The sequence below is a fragment of the Somniosus microcephalus genome, chromosome 1, assembly GCF_052327205.1.
Source record: "Somniosus microcephalus isolate GS21.2 chromosome 1, FLI_Smic_1.0, whole genome shotgun sequence".
Taxonomy (NCBI): domain Eukaryota; kingdom Metazoa; phylum Chordata; class Chondrichthyes; order Squaliformes; family Somniosidae; genus Somniosus; species Somniosus microcephalus.
Genome location: NC_140987.1, coordinates 356,856,556 through 356,881,539, shown reverse-complemented (window position 1 = coordinate 356,881,539; position 24,984 = coordinate 356,856,556). Strand labels below are relative to the sequence as shown.

The window sequence follows — 24,984 nt, the reverse complement described above, 5'->3', positions numbered from 1 at the left end:
TATCGTGGTTCTGGGAGGGAGGGGAAGGGCTGAGAGAAGAAGTGCAGGAAATAGATCGGACATGGTAGAGGGCCCTGTCAAACATGGTGGAGGGGAATCCTCGGTTGAAGAAAAAGGAAGACATATCGGAAGCACTGGTATGAAAGGGGGCATCTTCGGAACAGATGTGGCAGAGATGGAGAAACTGGGAGAATGGAATAGACTCCTTACAGGAAGCGGGGTGGGAAGAAGTGTAGTCCAGGTAGCTGTGGGAGTCAGTGGGCTTATAGTGGATGTTTGTCGATAGCCTATCCCCAGAGATGGAGACAGAAAAGTCAATGAAGGGAAAAGTCGGAGAGGGACCATGTGCAGGTGAGGTAAGAGTGGAAATTGGACACAAAGCTGATGAAATTTTCCAGTTTGTGGCGAGAGCAGGAAATGGCACCGATACATTCATCAATGTACTGGAAAAAGAGGTGAGGGAGGGGACCTGAGTAGGACTGGAACAAAGAATGTTCCACATATTCCACAAAAAGGCAGGCATAGCTAGGACACAAATGGATTCCCATAGCAACACCTTTTAGATGGAGGACGTGAGTGGAGTCAAAGGAGAAGTTGTTCAATGTGAGAACAAGTTCAGCCAGGCGGAGGAGGTTGGTGGTGGATGAGGACAGTTGGGCCTCTGTTCAAGGAAGAAGCGGAGAGCAATCAGGCTGTCCTGGTGGGGGATTGAAGTGTAGAGGGATTGGATGTCCATGGTGAAAAGGAGAAGGTTAGGGCCAGGAAACTGGAAACTGTTAAAGTGGCAGAGGGCATTGTAAGAGTTGCGGGTGTAGGTAGGGAGAGATTGGATAAGGAGAGAAAAAAATAGAGTCGAGATAGGAAGAAATCAGTTCCGTGGGGCAAGAACAGGCTGAAACAATGGGTCTACCAGGGCAGTCCTGTTGGTGGATCTTGGGAAGGAGGTAGAAGCAGGATGTGCGAGGTTGGGGGACTATGAGGTTGGAAGCTGTGGAGGGAAGATCTCCAGTGGAGATGAGGTGAGTGACAGTCTTGGAAACGATGGATTGATGTTTGGTGATTGGGGTCATGGTCCAGGGGGCGGTAGGAGGAGGTGTCAGGGAGTTGGTGTTCAACCTCCGCAAGGTAGAGGTTGGTTCGCCAAACAACAATACCGGCACCCTTGTCAGCAGGTTTAATGACAAGGTTAGGATTGGATCTTGGAGAATGGAGTGCTGCAAGTTCAGAGGGAGATAACTAATTGGCAACTCATCTCAAAGGATGGCTAATGTGTGAAGTTTAGATATTCACATTAGTGCAATAAAGGGTTCTCTTCTGAGGTTGGAGCTAAGGAACTAGTTAGGCTAGTTAGAACAGGGTAAAGGAAGCTGACTGTGTCATACCTCACATAGGAGTGTTTGGTAGTGACATTGGGTGACCAAATTGGAAAAGAAAATCTTTCATTCCCTATCACTGATGTTCTTCATCTTGAAAAATGAAAAAAATCCTCCATTTGTTTTGGATCCTTCCTCCCCCAAGAGATAATCTCACAGCCATTCTGGTTTAAACAACGAACTGCATTTATGGGAACAGTAAATTCAAATGTCTTCTACCATTCTTGAGAAGGGTTGAATGGGGAATATTTTTTTCTTTTAAACTGTGATAGATTTGTTTCTTTTGACAGCGTGTAATCACTAGGCAACTGGAGTGCACTGATGGATTTAACCTCAACAAGGGAATAAATGTGAAAATCCAGACATTAGTAAAAGAACAATGTATAAATGGGACTGAGCTGCACAGTAATTGGGTTGAAATAGTATACTGGCCACCCATGGAAGGTAAACTGCTGCATCTACAAGAAATCATGTTTCAATTCTCGCCTGTTGCTTTGTGAAGTGATAAATGCTAATGATATTTATTAGTTATAAAATATGTAATTATATTTATAGATAAATAACAGGAAATACTGGATATATCAGTTTTTCCAATCTCCTTAATAAATAAGTGAAATAAACAAATACCTTCATCGTATGGACTGCAGCGGTTCAAGAAGGTGGCTCACCACCACCTTCTCAAGGTCAACGAGGGATGGGCAATAAATTCTGCCCTTGCCAGTGACACCCATGTCCCAAGAATATTTTTTTTTCAAATTATGAACCCCAACTGCTTTTGCATTCCGCCAAGATAGATGACCTGCTGTACTTTGAATGTATTCATTCAGGAGTCTGTTCTAACCAAACTGGTAAATATTATGGACTAACATAGATCTAGCATCTGTATATAGGTCAATTTATATTCCTCAGTATCTACTAACTGGCACAAGCCACCTCCTCTGATGGATAGATTTTGAAGATGGCTGCTTAAACTGCCCAGACACTCTGACTCCTTCCAGAAGAGAAAGGATCACCACAAACTGATGTAAACATATAAACATATTCCCATGATTAGTGTCATTCTTGTGCAATTATTGGTCATGGTGGTTCCAATTATAGACAGAGATTGGAGCATTGAGTGTGGTCAATCAGTACGACTAGGTCAAGGAAAGACGAACACCGCAGAAGTTGGAGATGCACTGGTGAGTAAATGGAATAGGAGAAAAGTTGTGCTAATATGTGTTGTGTCATTGAAATGATGTAGCACACAGTGGTTTCTGCATCTGTGCAGCATTGTCAACTCCTGATGTTAGACTGAAACTAATGCAGCATTCACTGCCAGACACTCCAGATAGAACAGGGACAAGTGTGGTGTGTCTGAGGTCTTTATTCGAATGTTAGTGTAACATTTGTGATCATTGATGTGAATGTGGCACCAAATGAGTCTATAGAGATGCACCAACTAAAATGCCACAAAGTTTTAAACCTTGGCTGGTTATGCTAGGTTTAAAGCTTTGTAATTCTCCTTTAAACCTCGGTTCCAGCCCAGCACTTCTACTTTCTCTACTTATAACTCATTGATGTGAGTTTGAATTACCTGTCCCAGTTATCCGTACTCTCATCTTATGGTTAAAATCTAGCTTTGTTACATACAACTTGCATTTATATAGCACTTTAACGTTAAAAATGACCCTAGGCACATCACCGATAAGCCCAAGGAAAGCTGATGCCCCAGCCAGTTCGGAAGAATTGCTTGGTCAAAGAGATACATAGAAACATGTAAAATTTGCTAAAATATTTTACACACTTATGTATAAATATTTCCACAGTCCTGCAACTTATGAAGCATAAAATATGACCTTTTGGCTCTTTATAAATTAGAGACAGCAATAAAGACATCAACAGTGGATGAAAAATAATGATTGCTTGTTTAAATTATAACTGCCAGACCCTGGTTGAAAAAGGCAGAATATAAATGACATTAAACAGCACATCTGGCTTTGTAACAGTTCTGTAAAACTGCTTTGAGATCAAGCTTATGCTCAGCAGAAATGTTGAGCTGTCATGCTAAAGAACTCTTTTTGAAAATGGCTTGTCAAACGCTCAAATACTGACACATGTAACTCCCTTACCTTTTTGTGTTTTGAAAGCTTTCGAGAACAAATTTGCAAATGAGTTGCAACTGGTACGCAGAGGGTGGAATGACATGATATTGCAGGTGAAGGGATAATTACTAGTCCTAGCCCTTTTCGGGCTACCCCAGATCAGGCGTATTCCCCAGACGTTCACCTTTAAATAAAGTTAGAGATAGCCGAATTCTATAAGATGCTTAATTGGGCCTAAAGGTCCAGGTTATCTCTCGCTAAAGGAAAGAAACATAGAACCATAGAAACATGGAAGATAGGAGCAGGAGTAGGCCATTCGGCCCCTCGAGCCTGCTCCGCCATTCAATGCGATCATGGCTGATCATGCAAACTCAGTACCCTGTCCCTGCTTTCTCCCCATATCCCTTGATCCCTTTAGCCTTAAGAAATATATCCAACTCCTTCTTGAATATATTTAATGGATTGGCCTCTACTGCCTTCTGCGGTAGAGAATTCCACAGGTTCACCACTCTCTGGGTGAAGAAATTCCTCCTCACTTCTGTCCTAAATGGCTTACCCCTTATCCTTAGACTGTGACCCCTGGTTCTGGACTCCCCGACCATCGGGAACATCCTTCCTGCATCTAGTCTGTCCAGTCCTGTCAGAATTTTATACGTTTCAATGAGATCCCCTCTCATTCTTCTGAACTCCAGCGAGTATAAGCCCAATCGACCCAATCTCTCCTCATACGTCATTCCTGCCATCCCAGGTATCAGCCTGGTGAATCTTCGCTGAACTCCTTCCATGGCAAGAACATCCTTCCTCAGATAAGGTGACCAAAACTGCACACAATACTCAAGATGTGGTCTCACCAAAGCCCTGTACAACTGCAGCAAGACACCCTTGTTCCTGTACTCAAACCCTCTCGCTACGAAGGCCAACATACCATTTGCCCTCTTAACCGCCTGCTGCACCTGCATGCTTACCTTCAGCGACTGGTGCACAAGGACACTCAGGTCTCGTTGCACTTCCCCTTCTCCCAATCTATTGCCATTCAGATAATAATCTGCCTTCCTGTTTTTGACACCAAAGTGGATAACCTTGCATTTATCCATGTTATATTGCATCTGCCATGCTTCTGCCCAATCACCCAACCTGTCCAAATCATCCTGTAGTTTCTCAGCATCCTCCTCACAGCACACATGCCCACCCAGCTTTGTGTCGTCTGCAAACTTGGAGATATTGCATCTAGTTCCATTGTCTAGATCATTAATATATATTGTGAATAGCTGGGGTCCAAGGACTGATCCCTGCGGTACTGCACTAGTCACTGCCTGCCACTTGGAAAAAGACCCGTTTATTCCAACTCTTTGCTTTCTGTCTGCCAACCAGTTCTCTATCCAAGTCAATACCTTGCCCCCAATCCCATGTGTCTTAGCTTTACACGCTAATCTCTTATGAGGGACCTTATCGAAAGCCTTTTGAAAGTCCAAATACACCACATCCTTGGGTTCTCCCTTATCTATTTTACCAGTTACATCCTCAAAAAATTCCAGTAGATTAGTCAAGCACGATTTACCTTTTGTAAATCCATGTTGACTTTGTCCGATCCTGTCACTGTTTTCCAAGTGCTCTGCTATTACATCTTTTATAATGGACTCTAGCATTTTCTCCACTACCAATGTCAGGCTTAACGGTCTGTAATTCCCCGTTTTCTCTCTACCACCTTTTTTGAATAGTGGGGTAACATTAGCTACCCTCCAATCCATGGGTACTGTTCCAGATTCCATTGAATGTTGGAAGATGATCAGCAATGCATCTACTATTTCTAGGGCCACTTCCTTAAGTACCCTAGGATGTAGATTATCAGGCCCTGGGGATTTATCGGCCTTCAATCCCGTAAATTTCCCTAACACCATTTCCCTACAAATACTGATTTCTTTCAATTCCTCCCTTCCAACAGACCCTATGATCCCCGACGTCTCTGGGAGGTTATTTGTGTCCTCCGTTGTGAAGACAGAACCAAAATATGTATTTAATTGGTCTGCCATTTCTTTGTTCCCCATTATAAATTCCCCTGATTCTGACTGCAAGGGACCTATGCTTGACTTCACCAATCTTTTTCTCTTCACATATCTATAAAAGCTTTTACAGTCAGTTTTTATGTTCCCGCAAGCTTACTCTCATATTCTATTTTCCCTTTCTTAATTAACCCTTTGCCCTCCTTTGTTGAATCCTAAACTGCTCCCAATCCTCAGGTTTACTGCTTTTTCTGGCCAATTTATATGTCCTCTCCGTGGATCTTATGCTATCCCTAATTTCCCTTGTTAGCCACGGTTGAATCACCTGTTGTGTTTTATTTTTATGCCAAACTGGGATGAACAAATTCTGTAGTTCTTCCATGCGGTCTTTGAATGTTTGCCATTGCCTATCCACTGTCAACCCTTTGAGTGACATTCCCCAATCAATCCTACCCAACTCGTGCTTCATACCGTCGTAGTTTCCTTTATTTAAATTCAGCACCCTAGTCTCTGAGTCAACTACTTCACTCTGCATCTTAATGAAGAATTCTATCATATTATGATTGCTCCGACCCAAGGGGCCTCGTACAACAAGATTGCTAATTAATCCTTTCTCATTACATAATACCCAGTCTAAGATGGCCTGGTCTCTGTTTGGTTCCTCGACATATTGGTCCAGGAAACCATCCCGTAAACTCTCCAGGAATTCCTCCTCCACAGTATTGTTACTAATTTGGTTAGCCCAATCTATATGTAGATTAAAGTCACCCATGATGACTGCTGTGCCGTTATTGCACGCTTCTCTAATTTCCCTTTTAATGCCATCCCCAACCTCCGCATTACTGTTTGGAGGTCTATATACCACTCCCACTAATGTTTTCTGCCCCTTGGTATTTCTCAGTTCTACCCATACAGATTCCACATCATCAGAGCTAATATCCTTCCTTACAATTGTGTTAATCCCCTCTTTAACCAGCAATGCTACCCCACCTCCCTTTCCTTTTTGCCTATCTTTCCTGAATATTGAATACCCCTAGATGTTGAGTTCCCAGCCTTGGCCACCCTGGAGCCATGTTTCCGTAATCCCAATCAAATCATATTCGTTTACCTCTATTTGCACAGCTAATTAATCCACCTTATTACGAATGCTCCTCGCATTAAGACACAAAGCCTTCAGGCTTGTTTTTTTAACGCTCTTAGACCTATCAGAATTATTATTTACTGTGGCCATGTTTCATTTAAACCGTTGATTTCTCTGACTGCCACTTTTGTTTTTCTCCTTCCTATCTTTTGCTTTTATCCTTGTTTCCCTTTCCTCTGTCTCCCTGCTCAGGTTCCCAACCCCCTGCCATTTTAGTTTAAACCCTCCCCCAGAGCACTAGCAAACACTCCCCCTAGGACATCGGTCCCGGCCCTGCCCAGGTGCAAACTGTCCGGTTTGTACTGGTCCCACCTCCCCCAGAACCGGTTCCAATGTCCCAGGAATTTGAATCCCTCCCCCTTGCACCATTCCTCTAGCCACGTAATCATCTGAAATATCGTTCTATTTCTACTCTGACTAGCATGTGGCACTGGTAGCAATCCTGAGATTACTACCTTTGAGGTCCTTTTTTTAAATTTACCTCCTAACTCCCTATATTCAGCTCTTAGAACCTCATCCCATTTTTTACCTATATCGTTGGTACCTATATCCACCATGACAACTGGCTGTTTACCATCCCCTTCCAAGATGTTCTGCAGCCGCTCTGTGACATCCTTGACCCTTGCACCAGGGAGGCAACACACCATCCTGGAGTCTCGTTTGCGGCTGCATAAATGCCTATCTATTCCCCTTACAATAGAATCCCCTGTTACTATAGCTCTACCCCTCTTTTTCCTCCCGTCCTGTGCAGCAGAGCCACCCCTGGTGCCAGGAAGTTGGCTGCTGCTGCCTTCCTCTGATAAGCCATCCCCCTCAACAGTTTTCAAAGTGGTATATCTGTTTGAGAGGGGGATGTCCACAGGGAACTCCTGCACTACCTGCCTGTGCCTACTACTCTGTCTGTTGGTCACCCCTTCCCTTTTTGCCTGTGCAACCTTTGCCTGTGACCAACTGCTTAAACGTGATATCCACGATATCCTCAGCATCATGAATGGTCCAGTATGTATCCAATTGCAGCTCCAGCGCCGCAATGCGGTCTACCAGTAGCTGCAGCTGGACACACTTCCTGCACACATGGTTGTCAGGGACACAGGAAGTGTCCCTGAGTTCCCACATAGTGCAGGAGGAGCATACCATGGGGCCGAGCTCTCCTGCCATGACTTACCCTTTAATTAATTGCAATTAAATTAAATCAAATCAATCCCACCAATTACACTGCAGTTAAATGATATACTTAAGGGCCCTGGTTTACCAGCAGTCCACGCTACACCACAGACACCCTCTAAACTATAGACCACAGAGTTTAACTTTAAAAAGAGAGAAATACTCACCAACCAATCACTTACCTGCTTTCTGGTGACGTCACACTTCGATTACTTTTTACTTCTCCCCCTCACTCAGAGATTGGTAAGCCTACCTGGTCTCTGCCGCTTCTTGTAGTCACCGCTGCCGAGTTCCTCGCAGGTCCGCTGCCGCTCTGAGGCCTACCTGGTCCTCGCCGCCTCTTGTAGTCACCGCCGCCGCATTCCTCGCAGGTCCGCCGCTGTCACCGCGGGTTTTAAGACGTTTTTCAAAGATGGCAAGTCATAGAGGTTAGGAGGGAATTTCAAAGAGTAGGACCCAGGCAGCTGAAAGCTCAGAATAGCAATGGTGGGGCAAAGGGAGGGGTTGCACAAAAAGGTGGAGTCAGAAGAATGTCATGTTTGTCGGGGGGGGGGGGAATATAGGGCTGATGGCGGTCAGGGAGAGGGGTGGAATCAATGACAAGGGAGCAGAGTTTGTGACGGGGGCCAAGAGATTGCTTTGGTCTTCCCGATGTGAAGCTGGAGGAAGTTATGACTTCATCCAACACTGGATATCGGATAAGCAGTCTGACGTTACAATTGTGGGCTGAGAGAGGTGATGGAGCTTGGTGTCATCAACGAACAGGTGAAAGCTGACCCTGTGTCTATGGTATCACTGAGAGACAGCCTTGTAATTGAGGAAGATGAAGGGTCGAGGTTAGATCCTTAGGGGACTTTAAAGGTTTGGTGCAAAGGAGAGAAGAATAGCTGATGCTGGAGATGTAATAGCCATGTTTTTGCATAGGTAGAACTGGAACCATGTGAGGGTAGTTCCATGGAGCCAAGAGACAAAGGTGTTGGAGGACAATGAATTGGCTACCCATGTCGAATGCTGTAGAGATGATGAGGTGGGATAATGTATCATGATCACAATCTCAAGAATGTTGAATGTATCTTTGGTTAGGGGCAGTTCAGTGTTTGGAGAAGGATGGAAGCCAGACTGGAAGTTAAAAGAGGAAGTTTTGGGGAAGGTTGGCATGGGGCTGGGAGGTGATGATGCATTTGAGGACTTTAGAGAGAAAAGGGAGATGGGAGATTGGAGAGGCGCTGGCAATTGGTGAGATCGGAAGGGTTGGGGTGGGAGTTTTGAGAAAAGGGATGGTAACAACAGTTTTGAAGGGGAAAGAGTTGGTGATTAAGAAGAAGGAACTTTTAACGATATCAACATAGCCAGGAAGAGGAGTTGAGTAGGGAAGGGGTCAAGACATCATTGGTCTTGTGGACAAGATGAATTTGGAGAGGGTGGAGGCGGGGAAGTGGGAGAAACTGCAGAAAGACAGAAGAGGGCTCGAGTTCAGTGGAGCTGGGACCTGAGTGGAGAGGAAGGGGAGAAGTACAGCAGGGGCAGGTGCATGGATGGCCTTGATCTTGGTCTCAAAGAAATCATGAGCTCCTCACACTTAGGGGGGAATTTTCCCAGCCCTGAGGAGGTGGATTTGAAGACGGGACTGCTGGGAAAATGGAAAAAATTGGGAGCGGGTCCCAACCCCGCTCCCAACCCACCTCCGAACCATCTTCCCAGGACGCGGGTCCCCGACTCGCGCAGGGACCCATCTCCTAGCAGCAGGAAGTGGATTAGAGCCAATTAACTGCCTGTCAACAGGTAGTTAACAGGCAGTTTAGAGGCTTTTCCCCATTTTCTGCCTGCTGATGTGGGCTTCCTGACGGTGGGAAACTCCACACCCGGGTCAGCGAGGCGAGCTGTGGGTCTGCTGCAGCGTAAGTGTGCAAATGACAGCTGCAGAGGTAGTGTGATGGGTGCAATTGTGCACAAGTAAATATGACAGGTGAGAGAATGTAGTGAGAAATATTTTTATTCTGTTTATATGTATCTGCAGATGACAAGATTTGATGTTTCTGTGAAGCCTCATCTTATCAGGAGAATTGACAGATGGTTTCTGCAATCTCACATGCAGCTGCCATCTGTTTTCTGCTAAGGAGAGAGTCATTGGAGAGCCTGGTTGCAAGGGCTCACCTTTGGACATTGATTGTCAGTGTTTGACAGCACCTCAATGCTGTCAAACACTGACAATTCATCTGTCAAAAAATTATGGTGCCTGTCACTTTAACAAAACCGGCAGATGAAGCATCATGCACTGACATCATCTGACACCAGCTTTCCCTTAATTGGCCAGCAAGCCTGCAGGGCGGGCTTAACAAGACCAATCATGGCAAAATAGTGTCTGTTCGTCAGACGTCGCTGGGGGCGGGACTGAAATCTGAAAACCAGCAGTCCCACCTCGACCTCCAGATCTATGGTAAAATCCAGCTCTGAGTGTTTGAAATGAGGGTGGAGTGAGCAGGGAATAGAAGTTTATAGACTTGGTTGGTCATGGGGAAACAAGGCTTTTTACTATATTATCTATCCTGGCCCTCCTAGTTCTCTTCTTTGCTTGTCTAAGGTTCATCAAAAGCAACACTAGTTAACTTCCTGTTTTCTTAATTTCTTGCCCTCACAGAATGCCTTGGAGTAAGTGATTCTTTAAGGTGTCAGTCTTGACTCAGTGGTTGCAGTCTCGCCTGAGTCAGAAGGTTGGGGGTTCAAGTCCCACTCCAGAAATTTGAACGCATAATGCAGGCTGACATTTCAGTGCAGTACTGAGGCCAAGTTCCACTGTCTGATGTGCCGTCTGTTAGATGAGACATTAAACCGAGGCCCCATCTGCCCTCTCTGGTGCATGTAAAAGATCCTATGGCCATATTCCAAAAAGAGCAGGAGAGTTCTCCCAGTGCCCTAACTGGTACTTATCCCTCAACTAACACCAGTAAAACAGATTATCTGGTCATTTATTTCATTGTGAGACCTTGCTGTGTGCAAATTGGCTACCGTGTTTCCTACATTACAACAGTGACTACACTTCAAAAGCACTTTGTTGGCTGTAAAGTGCTTTGGGGCGCCCTGAGGTCATGAAGGCGCTGTATAAATGCAGTTGTTCTTTCTTTCATTCATTTCTGCTTGCTGCTTCCATAGACATACTGAGTAAAGCCAATGAAACCAGACTGTTTAGAATGCACATCCTATTATATAGTATAAAAACAGAAAATGCTGGAAATACTCAGCTGGTCAGGCAGCATCTGTGGAAAAAGAAACAGAGTTAACGTTTCAGGTCGATGACCTTTCGTCAGAACTGGAAAAAGTTAGAGATGTAACAGATTTTTAAGCAAGTGCAGGGGCAGGGAGAGGGTGGAGGGGAGGGAAGAACAAAAAGGAAGGTCTGTGATAGGATGGAACGCAGGAGAGGTTAAATGACAAAAGGGATGATAGTACAAAGCAAAAGGAGATGGTAATGGGACAAGTAAAGAATCATAGAATAGAATCATAGAATGGTTACAGCACAGAAGGAGGCCATTCGGCCCGTCAAGCCCATGCCGGCTCTCTGCAAGAGCACTTCAGCTAGTCCCACTCACCTGTCCTTTCCCTGTAGCCCTGCAAAAAATTTTCCTTCTCTAATTCCCTTTTAAAAGCCATGATTGAATCTGCCTCCATTTTTTCAGGCAGTGCATTCCAGATCCTAACCAGTCGCTGCATAAAAAAGTTTCCCCTCATGTTGCCTTTGGTTCTTTTGTCAATCACCTTAAATCTGTGTCCTCTGGTTCTCGACCCTTCCGGCAATGGGAACAGTTTCTCTCTGTCGAGAGCCCCCTTGATTTTGAACACCTTTATCAAATGTCCTCTCAACCTTCTCTGCTCTAAGGAGAACAACCCCAGCTTTTCCAGTCTATCCACGTAACTGAAGTCCCTCATCCCTGGAACCATTCTTGTAAAACTTCTCTGCACCCTCTCTAAAGCCTTCACATCCTTCCTAAGGTGCGGTGCCCAGAATTGGACACAATACTCCAGTTGAGGCCGAACCAGTGTTTCATAAAAGTTCATAATTACTTTCTTGATTTTGTACTCCATGCCCCTATTTATAAAGCCCAGGATCCCGTATGCTTTTTTAACCACGTTCTCAACCTGCCCTGTCACCTTCAACAATTTGTGCACATATACTCCCAGTCTCTGTTCATACACCCCCTTTAGAATTGTACCCTTTAGTTTAAATTGCCTCTCCTTGTTCTTCCTACCAAAATGTATCACTTTGCACCTTCCTGCATTAAATTTCATCTGATACGTGTCCGCCCATTCCACCAGCCTGTTCATGTCCTCTTGAAGTCTATCACTATCCTCCTCACTGCTGACTATACTTCCAAGTTGTGTCTCATCTGCAAATTCAGAAATTGTGCCCTCTATACCCAAGTCCAAGTCATTAATATATATCGAGAAAAGCAGTGGTCCTAGCACCGACCCCTGGGGACCACCACTGTATACCTTCCTCCCGTCCGATAAACAACCATTCACCAATAGATGAGTCTAGAAGAGGTGTAACTGGGAATGGCAGAATCATCAACAGCAGCCATGTTAAAAAAAAAAATAGGGGCAGAGGTTATGGTCTGAAATTGTTGAACTTGATGTTGAGTCCAGAGGGCTGTAAAGTGCCTAATTGAAAGATGAGGTGCTGTTCCTCAAGCTTGTGTTGAGCTTCATTGGAACAGTGTAAGAGGCCAAGGACAGAGAGGTCAGAGTGGGAGCGAAGTGGAGAATTAAAGTGACAGGCGATCGGAAGCTCGGGGTCACACTTACGGACTGAATGGAGGTGTTTCGCAGAACGGTCACCCATTCTGTGTTTGGTCTCCCCAGTGTAGAGGAGACCGCATCGTGAGCAGTGAATACAGTATACTAAATTGCAAGAAGTACAAATAAATCGCTGTTTTACCTGGAAGGAGTGTTTGGGGCTCTGGACAGTGGGAAGGGAGGATGTAAAAGGGCAGGTGTTGCATCTCCTGCGCTTGCACGGGAAGGGTGTTATGGGAAGGGGAAGAGGCATTGGGGTGATTGAGGAGTAGACCAGGGTGTTGCGGAGGGAGCGGTCCCTTCAGAATGCTGAAAGGGGAAGTGAGGGGAAGATGTGTTTGGCAGTGGGATCACGCTGGAGGTGGCAGAAATGGTGGAGGATGACCTGTTGAATGTGGAGGCTGGTGGGGTGGAAGGTGAGGACAAGGGGAACCCTATCGTGGTTCTGGGAGGGAGGGGAAGGGATTAGAGCAAAAGTGTGGGAAATGGAACGGACACAGTTGAGGGAATCCTCGGTTGAGGAAAAAGGAAGACAGGTTGGAAGCACTAGTATGGAAGATGGCATTGTTGGAACAGATGCGACGGAGACAAAGAAACTGGGAGAGTGGAATCGAGTCCTTGCAGGAAGATGGGTGGGAGGAAGTGTAGTCCAGGTAGCTGTGGGAGTCAGTGGACTTATAGTGGATGTTTGTCGATAGCCTATCCCCAGAAATGGAAACAGAAGAGTCGGAGATGGACCATGTGAAGGTGAGGACAGGGTGGAAATTGGAAGCAAAGTGAATGAAATTTTCTAGTTAAGGGCGAGAGCGAGGTGAGGGAAGGGACCTAAGTAGGACTGGTCAAAGAATATTTCACATATCCCACAAAAAGGCAGGCATAGCTAGGATCCATGCGGGTTCCCATAGCAACACCTTTAATTTGGAGGAAGTGAATTAACTCAAATAAGTTGTGTTCAATGTGAGAACAAGCTCAGCCATGTGGAGGAGGGTGAACTCTTATTATATCTACCAGGCAGCTTAATACTGTGAATAGAATGTAGCGAGCCACTTGGGCATATTTCAAAGAGAATAATGAACTGTTTTTAATTCCCCTGTCAATGCATACCTTTGCATGCTAGATATAGCGAATAATGTTTTCTCTTTCCTCAAAGGACATGCAGACTCCAAAGTTAGGGAGTTACAATGCATATTTTACAACCAGGAATATATGGACTGTATATGGCAGAATGGAACTCGTGGTCCACATGATGTCAATTACGCACTCTATTATTGGTATGTACGACAACACTGACAGCTCAATAAAACAGTAGCGTCATGTAAAGGGAAGTATACTGACACAAGATGTCACAGGCATCAAAAAGGAACACAGAATTACTCCATTTATTAATATACCAAATGAAATATAATCCATATTGTTAACCTTATATTATATCAATGGACATTTATAATTAAAGAGGAAGTGTGTCTGAGACAACATCTTGCGAGTTAAAGTGCTCCCCCTGTGTTGCTGTGGGGAATATAAGAAAATATATACCAATTTAAAAATAGCCACTTTAAAATTAAAAGGACATTTTTAACTATTCACCTAATATGAACAAATTCAGTGGTGCAACATCTTTTGTTTTAGAAAGGGTGGTCTGGTTGATGTTTAATGTGCCAATTTGAGAAAACCGAAGGAACGTACACAGTACTTAGTAGATCACCGCTAAAATTGCCAAACAGAAATGATTAATTAAAAATGTATGCAACAGAATCAAAATATGGAAGCAGCTCACTGTTTTGAATTAAAATTACCATTTTAAATTTTTATAGAAAGGCCTGCTTGCCAGAAAATAGTGCACATGGAAACTAGTAGGATTATTGTATACTGTTATATTGCAGTGAACTCTACTGTAAGTAATAAACTTTTCAATATTAACAGGCATAAAGAGCTAGAGCAAGCAGTGGAGTGTAATAGTTACATTAAAAATCAGGGGCGTAGTGTTGGCTGCCATTTTCACAGTGACAACCTCATCGAGTTCAGTGATTTCAACATCTACATAAATGGTTCCTCAGAAATGGGGCCGGTGAGATCAGCATACTACACGTTACAGCTTCAGGATCTAGGTAAGATGAGCTTATACCTTTTAATGAAAGCATTTTATTTTTCAATTTGCTATCTTGAAGGCAGTGATTCATGCTGATTGCATTTCTGCAAGTATAAACAAGCCTTAAGCACCACACCCAAATAACCACTTATGCCTCATCTCATATGTCTTCATGTATGATTTCAAGGATCATTTGACACTGATCCAGAGAGATTTGACCTAGTGCAGGGCTGCTAAACCCAGTTATTGAACCTTAGCTGGCACCCTGGGTGAGATCAGCTAACTTGGTGTGAACCAGCAAATGAACGTAGAATTTTCCTGGTCTGTACAACATATAAGTGCTGCATTTACTCACTTTATCTTTGGGGCAACCAAATTGGTTTTTTTTACAGAAAATTATGTAAATGTATCTACATTAATATTGGAAAAAACTTTACGAATAGTGCATTTCCCATCTGCAGCAGGTCACCCAAGCACTACTTGAAGAGGAGTAGAGAGTTCTCCTGGTGTCCTGGCCAACGTTCATCCCTCAGCCAACACTTCTAGTTGCAAAGGGGGTGCTTATCACATCGATGTTCTCTCTTGTTTACACCAGGAACTCCAAAACAATAATTATTTATAGAAGTAGGGGGTAATTTTCGTTTCAGACGTATATTGGGTGAATGTGGGTGAGTGTCTGTTCTACCTGCTTGATGAATTCAAAGGGAGGCCTAATTGATTTTTGTGGTTGGATTTCATTAACATTGAAAAGGCGAGCTGCCCACTCTAATTGTGCTCCTTAAAGGCAGCTCGCCAATTGAGAGTAGGAGAAATCTGGTGGAGGACGGCTGCCCCTTAAAGGGAGGTGCATTGTTCAAACTGCTTCCCATGAGTCTCCTCCAATCACAATGGCTGTATTGCAGGAAGCAACCAGACTGTAGAGAAATCATTGCTTGAGGACTCCAAAGGCCTGTTCGGTGAGGGTTGTAGATGAGCCGTGGATCTTATTGTAGTTCGGCCACCGAGCATTGGTTTCTGGGAGAAATCATAAGCCAAGTGTACAGGGGTAAAGAGTGGGGAGATGGAGGTTTAGCACAAGGTAAAAGCATTGTGACAGCTGCCAGTAAAGCAGGCACACACCAGTTGCACATTAATTGAGTGGAAGCTCTTGCAATTCATGAAGGCAGTGGGATTGTGTGAGGATGACATGGGAATAGTCAATGAGGCCTTGGGCTTGGGGGAAGCCTGTAATCTGTGAGAACCCCAGAGCCCTATCCTGCTGCTTCCGTTTGTCCACAGAAAAAGTGATGAAAGTGTTTGCCCTGGCAAACATGGCATCAGTCACCTGCTTAGTGCAAGCATGGACTGCAGACTTATGGATGTTACTAAGCCTGAAAGGAGCCGGAGGCACAGTTGGGAGCTATCTTGACCTTGACTACAACATGCAATACTGTGCTAGCTGTGGCAGCTGGTTGTAGGTCTTGTTGCAGGAGGTGACAGCTTCCCTAAAGAAGCGCAGCTTCCTTATGCACTGCTCCTCACAGAACTGCAGGTACGTTATACTGGGTCAATAAGTTCTGTTGGGAGGGTGAGGATTCCTACAAGCTAAATACTAAATGAATGTAATTTAACATCATCAAACTTTATTCAGTCATATTGAATGGCCTCATAGATGTTTAACTTGCATTGAATAGACGCTTGTGGTTGTACTCATGAAGTACAATTGTTGCATTTTCAGTTAAGGCAGCAGCTCCAGACGAGGTCAACTTGACCTTATCAAGAACAGATACCATTTATGTCCAATGGGAGCCGCCTGCTGGCAAAATCAAGCCTCAGTGTCTGGAATATGAAGTTCAATTCCGAGGAAAAGACTCTGACTGGGAGGTAGGTAAATTAATCACCTGAACAAATGGCATAAAACTCTGTACAGTCCCTTCTTGCTTGACACAATAAGTTAGATATTCTGAGGCAAGGCTTTTGGTGATAAAGTCTCACCCAGTGTGTGCATGGATCAAAGAATGAGGTGTGAGATCCATTGCCCCCAGTCTCCCAATCATTATGATCGTGAATCTGGTAAACTGACCTTTGTGCCCTGATTCTTCAATCGGCACTCCCATCAACCAAGACTGGACCAAAGGCCTCAACTTACATAAAATGTACAGCACAGAAACAAGCCTTTTGGCACAACTGGTCTATGGTGGCGTTTATGCGCCACACCAGCCTCCTCCCACCCCTCCACACTTCACCCTATCAGCATATCCTTGTATTCCTTTCTCCCTCATGTACTTATCTAGCATTACCTTGCAAAATTTGCTCCAATCACTTAGCCACTGGAAAGATGTTCAAGAATTTTTTGCTGCTCCCTGGCCCATCTGCTGCTTTCACTCTTCTGATTATTCTCTGTGTGGCAGTGAAGCTATTTTAGTTGGAATGAAAGGTTTCATAGCTCACACTTCCCCTCCCATCAGATCTGATACTGTATCTTGGTTCGTGTGGCATTCTTCTCTAGTAAAAATTCTGCCATTCCATCTGACATCTTGATTAATGTGAAGCATTCTGAGCCAATATCATCTCTACTCCCAACTTCTGTAAATCCACTACTGCAGCTCGCAATTGTATTGAACAGAAGTGTCAATTGCTGTTGTCTTGCTCCTCTAGCAGCTGGTCATTCTGGTCCCTGGCCAAAGCTATCCCTTGGATTATATGAATCCATCCATCACCTGCCCTAATGGTTCAGCTGTTATGTTCTCTTTGAGAAAGTTGATCTTTTTGGTGCACTTTTCTGCTTTGTTTCCACTGTGATTGAGTCCATGTTCAATCCTTGATTTGTATTAAGTTAGCTGGTATGGTGCTAAGTGCCCTTCAATTGACCACAGTGCCCTTGGTTTATGGAGAGGGAAATCAGTTAGGGTTCCCACTTCTGGTTGCTTGCATGCTGACAGTGCACCTGTAGACATCAGATGAAGATGAGACTGGGCTCAGCTATGATATCCCCAGGACTGAACTGGTTGCTTGTCAAGACTCACACATGAAGAATGACCACTTGGGTGATTTACTGGAGGGTAAATGGCACCCATGGAACTAGACCAATCCCAATCAACCTTGAGGAAGGGATGGAGAAAATTGGCAAGAGAAAAAGATTGTTGCATTGCTACATTCTGTTCCAACATTCTGCCCAATATTCAGTTCCATCTCTACTAGCTCTGTTGGTTGCTCTACATTTTGGACACCAGTAAGATCCACAAGTTTCCCTTGCATCACCCTCAAGATGTGTGCCTCCTAATTTAACCTCATCCTGTGTATCATTTCAATATTTCTTGCTTCCCTCTCCACCTTTCCTTCTCTTTAGAAATGTTCACCCTATCCCTAAGAATGGTCATTCCTCTTGCCCTGAAATGCCTATTGCGCTAGCATTGGTGCTTTCTAAAGTCCTGGAAGGTGCTGTCAGTTATCAAGTTATCACCATTTGAACACATTCGGTTTTCTGGTGTGGCCATTTTGCCGGCGATCTAATAAATATCAACAGTAATGCTGTAAATACAAAATAAAAACAGAAACTGCTGGAAATACACAACACATCCACCAGAACCTATGAAAGGAAAAGCCAGGTTAACATTTCAGTTGTAAACCCTTTGTCAGATCAGGAATATAGCATCAGTTTATTGTGCTTCACTTATCTCCACACTAGATGTACAAGTAGCAATATAACTTTGCCACAAGTTCTTGGAAAGATTCTAAATTGTATACTGCAATTCCTATTCTTGGAAGTTTCTTTTTTGTTAAACTGTGTTTTGTTTGCAGTCTAAAGTAATTCCTGAGGGAGCCACCTCTACTTTTCTGAATCTGACAGTGAAACCTATGTACTGTGTCCGTTTGAGAGCCGCTGTTAATATGTTTTGTGCTGATGATAGCTTTTGGAGTGATTGGAGCTCTGTCCAATGCTTGCCAGGTATGTCTGCTCCTCAAAAATTTGAGTCTAGCATGAGAAATGTTTGTGACAATTCTGCGATAAATACACTGTACAAAAATTAATACAAACCTTTACAGTTTTAATTTTTTTTTGCATATTTAGTTTATATAAAGAAAGGCTTGCATTTATATAGCATCTTTCATGACCTCAGGACACCACAAAGCACTTTACAGCCAATTAGTTAATTTTGAAGTGTAGTCACTGTTGTAATGTAGCAAACACACCAGCCAATTTGCACACAACAAGTTCCCACAAACAGCAATGTGATAAAGACCAGATAATCTGTTTTTGTGATGTTGACTGAGGGACAGATATTGGCCAGGGCACCAGGGAGAACTTGAAATGGTGCCATGAGATCTTTTACATCCACCTGAGAGAGCAGTTTAACGTTTAACATCTCATCCGAAAGACGGCACCTCCGACAGTGCAGCTCTCCCTCAGTACTGCTCAAGTCTCTGGGACTTGAACCCACAACCTTCTGACTCAGAGACAAGAGTGCGACCAACTGAGCCACAGCTGTCACTTAAGTATAAAATATTACATTGCAGTACCAGTATAACATTCTTGGGTTAATTTGACTTGTTTCTTCAGCAATGCATTCTGATATTGGACTAAATTATCAAAAGTGTCAGAATATATTTAAATTCACCGGGAACAAGACTGCTTCGATGTAAATAGGCCAGGTGGCAATCATGGGACTTGCTGCCTAGGATGTCAGCATTCTGACTGCTTGACTTATTGATGAGAGTAGTGTCTTCATTTAGAAAGCTATGTTATTGTTACTGTGAAATTAGGAAATGTTAAATTCCCAGACTAAGAGAGATCCTTGTGTAATAACTTCAGTTACATGAAGAACTCCAGCAGAAAATAGCTTTTCATTTCAATATATGAAATTATCTATTTTCCCCACTATTTCAGTGATTTCAAATTATACTAAGAAGATCATTGCATTCTTAGGGGGAAAGGATACCTTAATCAAATTTAACAAACTATAAAATTACTGTATCACTTTATATTCACTGGCTAATGTACAAAAATGATTCAAGTCCAAACCCTTTGGAGATGTGAAGGTCTCTTCCCTTTATTGTTTTTAAATTAAAACCCATTGAGGCAAAATATTTTTGCTGTTGACAGTTCAGATTGTGGGAAAAACGTTTGGACAGAGGAACCATTACTGATTTAATGAGCCATTTGCAGTTTCTCTGTACTGGCCAGGTGGCTTAATCTTAGGAAGGCAGACAATGGTGGTGGCAACACTTATCGAGCGTTCTTTGGACTTAGAGGGTGGTTATATAAGTAATGCAGACTGGTGGTAAAATGGCACAGGAAATCTGAAATAAAAACAGAAAATGCTGGAAATACTCAGCAGGTCAGGCAGCATCTGTAGAGAGAAAAATAGTTAACATTTCAGGTCGCTGACCCTTCGTCAGAACTGCTGCTTGTGACTTGTGTTAAATGAAACAGAGCTGATGCTTGACCTCTGAACTTGCAGAACGTCCAGACAGAGGAGATGTGATCATCAAACTTAACTTCTTGGCAGAACTGATTGTCCTCATAACTTTAGCATCACTCACGTTGGTACTATGTATGAGTACTCTCTACTGCTGGATCAGATGGAAAAGGTAAGAGTGTTTAATACGATGGCAATATGGCCTGTGCCTACTGTTTTACAGCAAATTAGTTATGCTTTTTAAAATATCACCCTTAAGAGTTCAAAAATATGGTAAAATGTACTTATTTCTACAATAATCATCTCAGAAGCTAGCAATATCATAAATTTTAATATTCATTATCATTGCTGTCCCACTGCACAGCTACTTGTTTTTTTTAGATATCTACGTGATTTAATTATATTTTTTGCTGCTGTAATGTGTCACATATAACCAAATTCCAGTCAGTTACTGGAAGCAGAACTAATAAACCATGAAATGGGAAGGTCATGTATTCAAAGTGATTATCTCATAAGCACATTGATTCTAGTAAAGATTGGTATCATGCTTGACCACAAAATGACTTGAACACCTCTGATGTGTATCCTGTTTAAGTCATTTCATATTGAAGTGCAGTACTACTTCTTCTTTCGTATGGTAGTAGCAAAGCAAATCAAATGTCAATACCTAAGTCAGATATCCAGGTCAAAGCTTCCGGTGTAACAGGGTGAATATCTTGTAACATAGAGTTCAACAATTTCAGATCATAACTTCGGCCCCTATCACATATATATATTTCCTTTTTTTTTAATCCACACTTTTTGTTTGGCCTTTTTTTCTTCCCTCCCACATGGCAGCTGTCCTTCATTCTGCCAGCGCAATTCACACTTCATCTAGAGCCATCCTTTGTTTCTTAACGTGTCCCATTACCACCTCCTCTTGCCTTGAATATCTCTTAATGTCTCTCAATGTCTCTTAATCTCTCCTGCTTTCTATCCTATCACTGACCTTCCCTTTTGTTCTTCCATCCCCTCCCCCTTTTCCCAGCCCCTAAACCTGCTTTCCATTTCCTGCTTTTTTTCCAGTTCTGATGAAAGGTCTTTGACCTGAAACGTTAACTCTGTTTCTCTCTCCACGGATGCTGCCTGGCCTGCTGAGTTTTTCCAGCATTTTCTGTTGTTATTTCGGATTTCCAGTATCTGCAGTATTTTACTATTGAATATCTTGTATGTTGCCTGCGAATTTCCTCTGAGGGCAGTGCTCAATGATGTGCTCCAGGGTCTGTTTAGGAGCGCCACAGTCGCATGATGGGGATACTTTAATCTTCCATCTATGGAGAAGGTGGCAACATCTACCATGACCGGTTCTGAGGCGGCTGATGGTTGTCCACTGTTTGCAAGGAAGGTTTGATCCTTTAGGTTGTACTGTGGGGTCCTCTATAAGGAATCCATTCTGTATGTCAAGCATTTCGCCATCGGTCATCAAGGCTGAGGGGAGATTGCTGAAAGGCTTCGGTGACGGTCCAAAATGGCCTTCTAGTGTTGAAATAGGTTGATGGTAGGTTGTTCAAGGTGGCCTGGATCGGCATGTCTTTGCTGGTGTAGTGGTTGTAATCTCTGGAGACTGCATATTTGCGGTGTAGGTGTGGTGGTGCGAGGTTTGCAAGCACAGGCAGCCAAGATGTTGGTGTCAATAAAAGCCTCATAGTAGAATTCAGCTGGACATCAACGGATTTGACATGCGGACTCGATAGTCATGCCAGAGAGCAGTACTCCGCTGTAGAGTACACCAGAGCGAGTGCTGTTGTACGGAGGGTTTGAGCATCTGCTCCCCATGTGAATCCGGCAAGTTTCTGGATCAAGTTGACCCTACTCTTTAGATTCTTCCCAAGGTTCTAGAGATATTGTCTATATGTCAGGGTGTGATCAAGCGTGACTCCTAAATAGGAGGGTTTTTTGGCATGGTTTACCGCTGCGCCGCAAAAGGAGACTTACAAAGCTTGGTTTGCTTGATGGGTGTTGAGGTGGAATGTCGAGGTGACAGTCTTTTGCGGGTTTGGCCGAAGTCACCATTGGCAGAAGTTGGCCTCCATCCTCTGTAAATCACTGGTCAGGGTGTCCTCGGTGATGGACAGATACATGTTTTGCGTGGCCAAGGCAATGTCATCAGCGTATACGAATTTGCGGAACTCTGTTTTGGGCAGGTCACTGGTGTAAACGTTGAATAGCATGGGTGCCAGGACAGAACCCTGTGGGAGTCCGTTGTTCAACGTCCTATATCTGCTCTTTTGGGTGCCAGAGTACACACGAAAGCAACGGTTGCTAAACATGGAGTTGAGAAGATGGATCATTGTTCTGCAGGGTAAAATGGTGAAGAGCTTGAAAAGCAGTCCATGCTTCCATACTGTCATACACCACTGACAGGTCCACGAGTGCTACCGCGGTCTTGAGCTGGCGCTGGAAACCTGCTTTGATGTGCGTTGTTAAAGCTACCACTTGGTCGCAGCAGTTACGGCTGCTCCGGATGCCTGCTTGCTCCTTAGGGATGGTTGGCTTGATGATGGGGGCGAGTTTGTGGAGCAGTAGCCTCTCCAGCACTTTATAGCAAGTGCAAAGTAAGGAGATCAGGTGGTAGCTGAAGGCTTCACAAGCATTCTTCCCCTGCTTCAGGAGGGCAATTATTTTAGTCTCCCTCCAAATAGGTGGAATTTTACCAGTTGCTAGTACCTCAGAGAAGAAGGAGGTCAACCATCACTTCGCTTTGGGTCCCAGTGCTTTTAAGAATTCTGGGTAAACACCATCTGGACCAGCAGCTTTTCCAGATTTGGTTGTCGACAGGGCTGTGTTTACTTCATCCAAGGTGAATAGATCAGACATAGTTGACGATCTTGGTGCCGCCATCAAGTTTGTTGAAAGCTGCCGCTTCACCTGGTGTTGAAATACTTTGTCCACCAGAGCCTCTGATGTTTGTATCAAGTGGAATGCAATGGCGTCCGCTCTGATGGTCGTCCTGTGTTTATAGGTGGGGTTTGCCCCGCCAGGTTGACGGAGCAGGGCCCATGTTTTCCAGTGAAATTAGTCTTCTCCACAAGGCTCCTCCTAGCGGATGATGACAGCCTTTTCGCGGCCCATCCTGTTACGTGATCTTAGATCACAACTAGCAGTAGCAAACCAAGCAAATCGAACGGTCCCCTCCAGGACCAAAGAAAACTACATGTAGGCCCAGCCATCCGAATATGCCAACTTAACATCGAAGGCAACTCTCGTTCAAAGTGCTGTACCATTTGTGCTAATTACTACTTTGCTGATGCTTGATTATTTTATTTTTCTCTCTCAGATCAATTTCAAAGAAGCATAACATATTGCTCAATGACTACACCAAGAACATCGAAAAAAGCAGCAGCATTAACTGTTAAAGCATTGCTCATACTTTCTGAATGAGTATTGCTGAATACTGATAGTTCTCAATCACTGCATAGTAAATGTATACCTTTTTTAACTTGCATTTTCACTTATTCAAACAGCCTATGAAAATTCAGTAACTCCTTAAATGTTATCAGGCACATCCTGCAAGTATTGGGAGAATATTCCAAGGAGCGAATACTGCAGCCATTTTTTTTTACTTCAACCAATTAGAACACAAACTAGTGCAGCTCACATTCCATTGCTCTTGAATAGTTTGAGTTGTTGACCACAGTTATAAACATACAAAAATGATGGGTAGGAAGAGACCAGCTGGTCCATCAAGCCTGCCCCACATGATGCATGGAGTGGTCAGCTCCTAAGAATGACCTGTGTTTATCCTAGGATGTCTCTTTAAGGTCCTCCATTGGCGAAGTAGTCTTAATGGGCACATCGTGAGGTCATTTAGAAGCTAATTGATCTTGTTATTGGAAGTTGAGTGCTAGACTATCTCAAGGTCAGAAAACAAATGGGTTTCTTTCTGTGTTTTTGTTTTTTGAAAAGAATCTTTTTGGTGTTTTATACAAAATGTGATGTCTGAAGGATGCGCTACATCCAAGAATGTTTTTAAGTATATAACCACAATCTTCCATATTGGTCATAAGTCAGATGGTATGTTCTTTGAGAAGAATCATTTTATACAATACTAGCTGAAGAGCCCGGCGGTGCCGAGGGATTTTTGATGGCATGTTGTTGTTGGAAGAGAGAGAGAGAGAGAGCGACTGGGGGGGAGAGAGAGCACGACTGGGGGGAAGAGAGAACGCGACTGGGGGGGAAGGGGGGGAAGGGGGGGAAGGGGAGGGGAGGGGGGAAGGGAGGGGGGAAGGAGGGGGGGAAAGGAGGAGGGGAGGAGGGGGGAGGAGGAGGGGGAGGAAGGGGAGGAGGAGGGGGGAGGAAGGGGAGGGGGGAGGGAGGGGGGAGGAAGGGGGGGAGGGGGAGGGGGGAGGAAGGGGGGAGGAGGAAGGGAGGGGAGGGGAGGGGAGAGGGGGGAGGGGAGGGGGAGAGGAGGGGGGGAGGTGGGGGAAGGAGGGGGGAGAAAGGGATGGGGAAGCCAGCAGACCCTCTCCCCTCTGCCAACGATGGGGGGGAAGGGGGAAGGAGGGGGAGAGGGGGGAAGGAGGGGGGGAGTCCCCGAGCCCCGCCCCCGATCTCCCGAGCCCTGCCCCCGATGTCCTGAGCCCCCACCCCCCACCCTCCTGAGGCCCGCCCCCTGCCCTCCCGAGGCCCGATCTCACGAGGCCCGATCTCCCGAGCCCCGCCCCCCGATCTCCCGAGCGCCGATCTCCCGAGGCCCGATCTCCGATCTCCTGAGCCCCGCACCCCCATCTCCCGAGGCTGGCCCCCCCCCCGATCTCCCGAGGCCCGATCTCACGAGCCCCGCCCTCCCGCGAGCCCCGATCTGCCGAACCCCGATCTCCCAAGCCCCGCCCCCCATCCGAGCCGGCTTCAAGAGCAGAGAGAGAGATGCCGCCGCGCAACCTATCGCGTGAGGCCCAGCCGGACTC

The 24,984-nt window shown here is 44.6% G+C and overlaps 1 protein-coding gene across 1 annotated transcript in view; it reads left to right on the top strand.

Annotated features, from left to right (window-relative positions):
• Positions 1–24,196, top strand: part of LOC147124988 (interleukin-13 receptor subunit alpha-2-like) — a 29,875-nt gene extending 5,679 nt beyond the window's left edge. Inside the window, exons 3-9 of the mRNA XM_085995691.1 lie at positions 1,664–1,817; positions 13,704–13,824; positions 14,474–14,658; positions 16,357–16,502; positions 18,420–18,567; positions 20,081–20,210; positions 23,355–24,196. Coding sequence (XP_085851817.1) covers positions 1,664–1,817; positions 13,704–13,824; positions 14,474–14,658; positions 16,357–16,502; positions 18,420–18,567; positions 20,081–20,210; positions 23,355–23,433 — 963 coding nt within the window. The 3' untranslated portion in view covers positions 23,434–24,196. The remainder of the gene's footprint in view (positions 1–1,663; positions 1,818–13,703; positions 13,825–14,473; positions 14,659–16,356; positions 16,503–18,419; positions 18,568–20,080; positions 20,211–23,354) is intronic.
• The last annotated feature ends 788 nt before the right edge of the window (positions 24,197–24,984 follow it).